Source organism: Barbatula barbatula, assembly GCF_947034865.1.
Source record: "Barbatula barbatula genome assembly, chromosome: 14".
In the NCBI taxonomy this organism is placed as follows: domain Eukaryota; kingdom Metazoa; phylum Chordata; class Actinopteri; order Cypriniformes; family Nemacheilidae; genus Barbatula; species Barbatula barbatula.
The window spans coordinates 9,888,762-9,889,445 of NC_136777.1; the positions used below are offsets into that span (position 1 = coordinate 9,888,762).

General features: G+C 48.8%; 1 protein-coding gene across 1 annotated transcript; it reads right to left on the reverse strand.

The window, feature by feature from the left end:
- On the reverse strand, positions 1-411 carry atoh7 (atonal bHLH transcription factor 7; the record flags this gene model as incomplete). Its single annotated transcript, XM_079473741.1, has 1 exon — positions 1-411. The coding sequence occupies one exon, from the start codon at positions 409-411 to the stop codon at positions 1-3; it is 411 nt and encodes a 136-aa protein (XP_079329867.1).
- Positions 412-684: the final 273 nt, after the last annotated feature.

Genomic DNA, 684 nt, shown 5'->3' on the forward strand with positions numbered 1-684 from the left:
TTAAAGACTTTCATATTGGTATGTGAATGTGGAATGCATGCAGTCATTCTCAAAGGGTGAGTTATACTGCATAAAGCAAGAATAGTCCTCTGGATGCAGGCTGTCAAACTGTAGATTCAGCCAATCTTTCTGAGGAGCTGCGTGTTTGCTGGCGTCAGTCAGGATCCGATTAAGGGCCATAATGTAGCTCAGGGCCATCTGCAGAGTTTCATATTTAGAGAGTTTCTTGTCCTGACCCCATTGTGGGACCACTTTACGTAGCCTGTCGAATGCAGTGTTCAAGCCCTCCATCCTCTTCCTCTCACGAGCGTTGGCCGCCGTCCTTCGCCGCACCACGCTCTCGAACTTCTCCGGGTCCCTTGAGTCAGAGTCCGAACCGGAATCTGCACAGCTTGGTCTACGGGGCTTCATGACTCCAAAGGTCCACCAAACGCAGCGAGACTCTCAGTGGCAAATGTATCTCCAGGCACAAGAGCGGTGACTAAAAGAGACCCAGTGTTCTTCGTGCCTTCCTTGTGGTGACCACCAAAGGAAATCCAGATACAGGTTTCTAGTCCGTAAGATCAGATCTTGAGGCTTCTGCTTTGCTATAAGGATGACTGATGCTTATATAGAGCTTGGGCATTAACAGGTGGCAGCAGGTGGAGCCCCACTTCCTCCAAAACATCTCTTATTATTAATGAA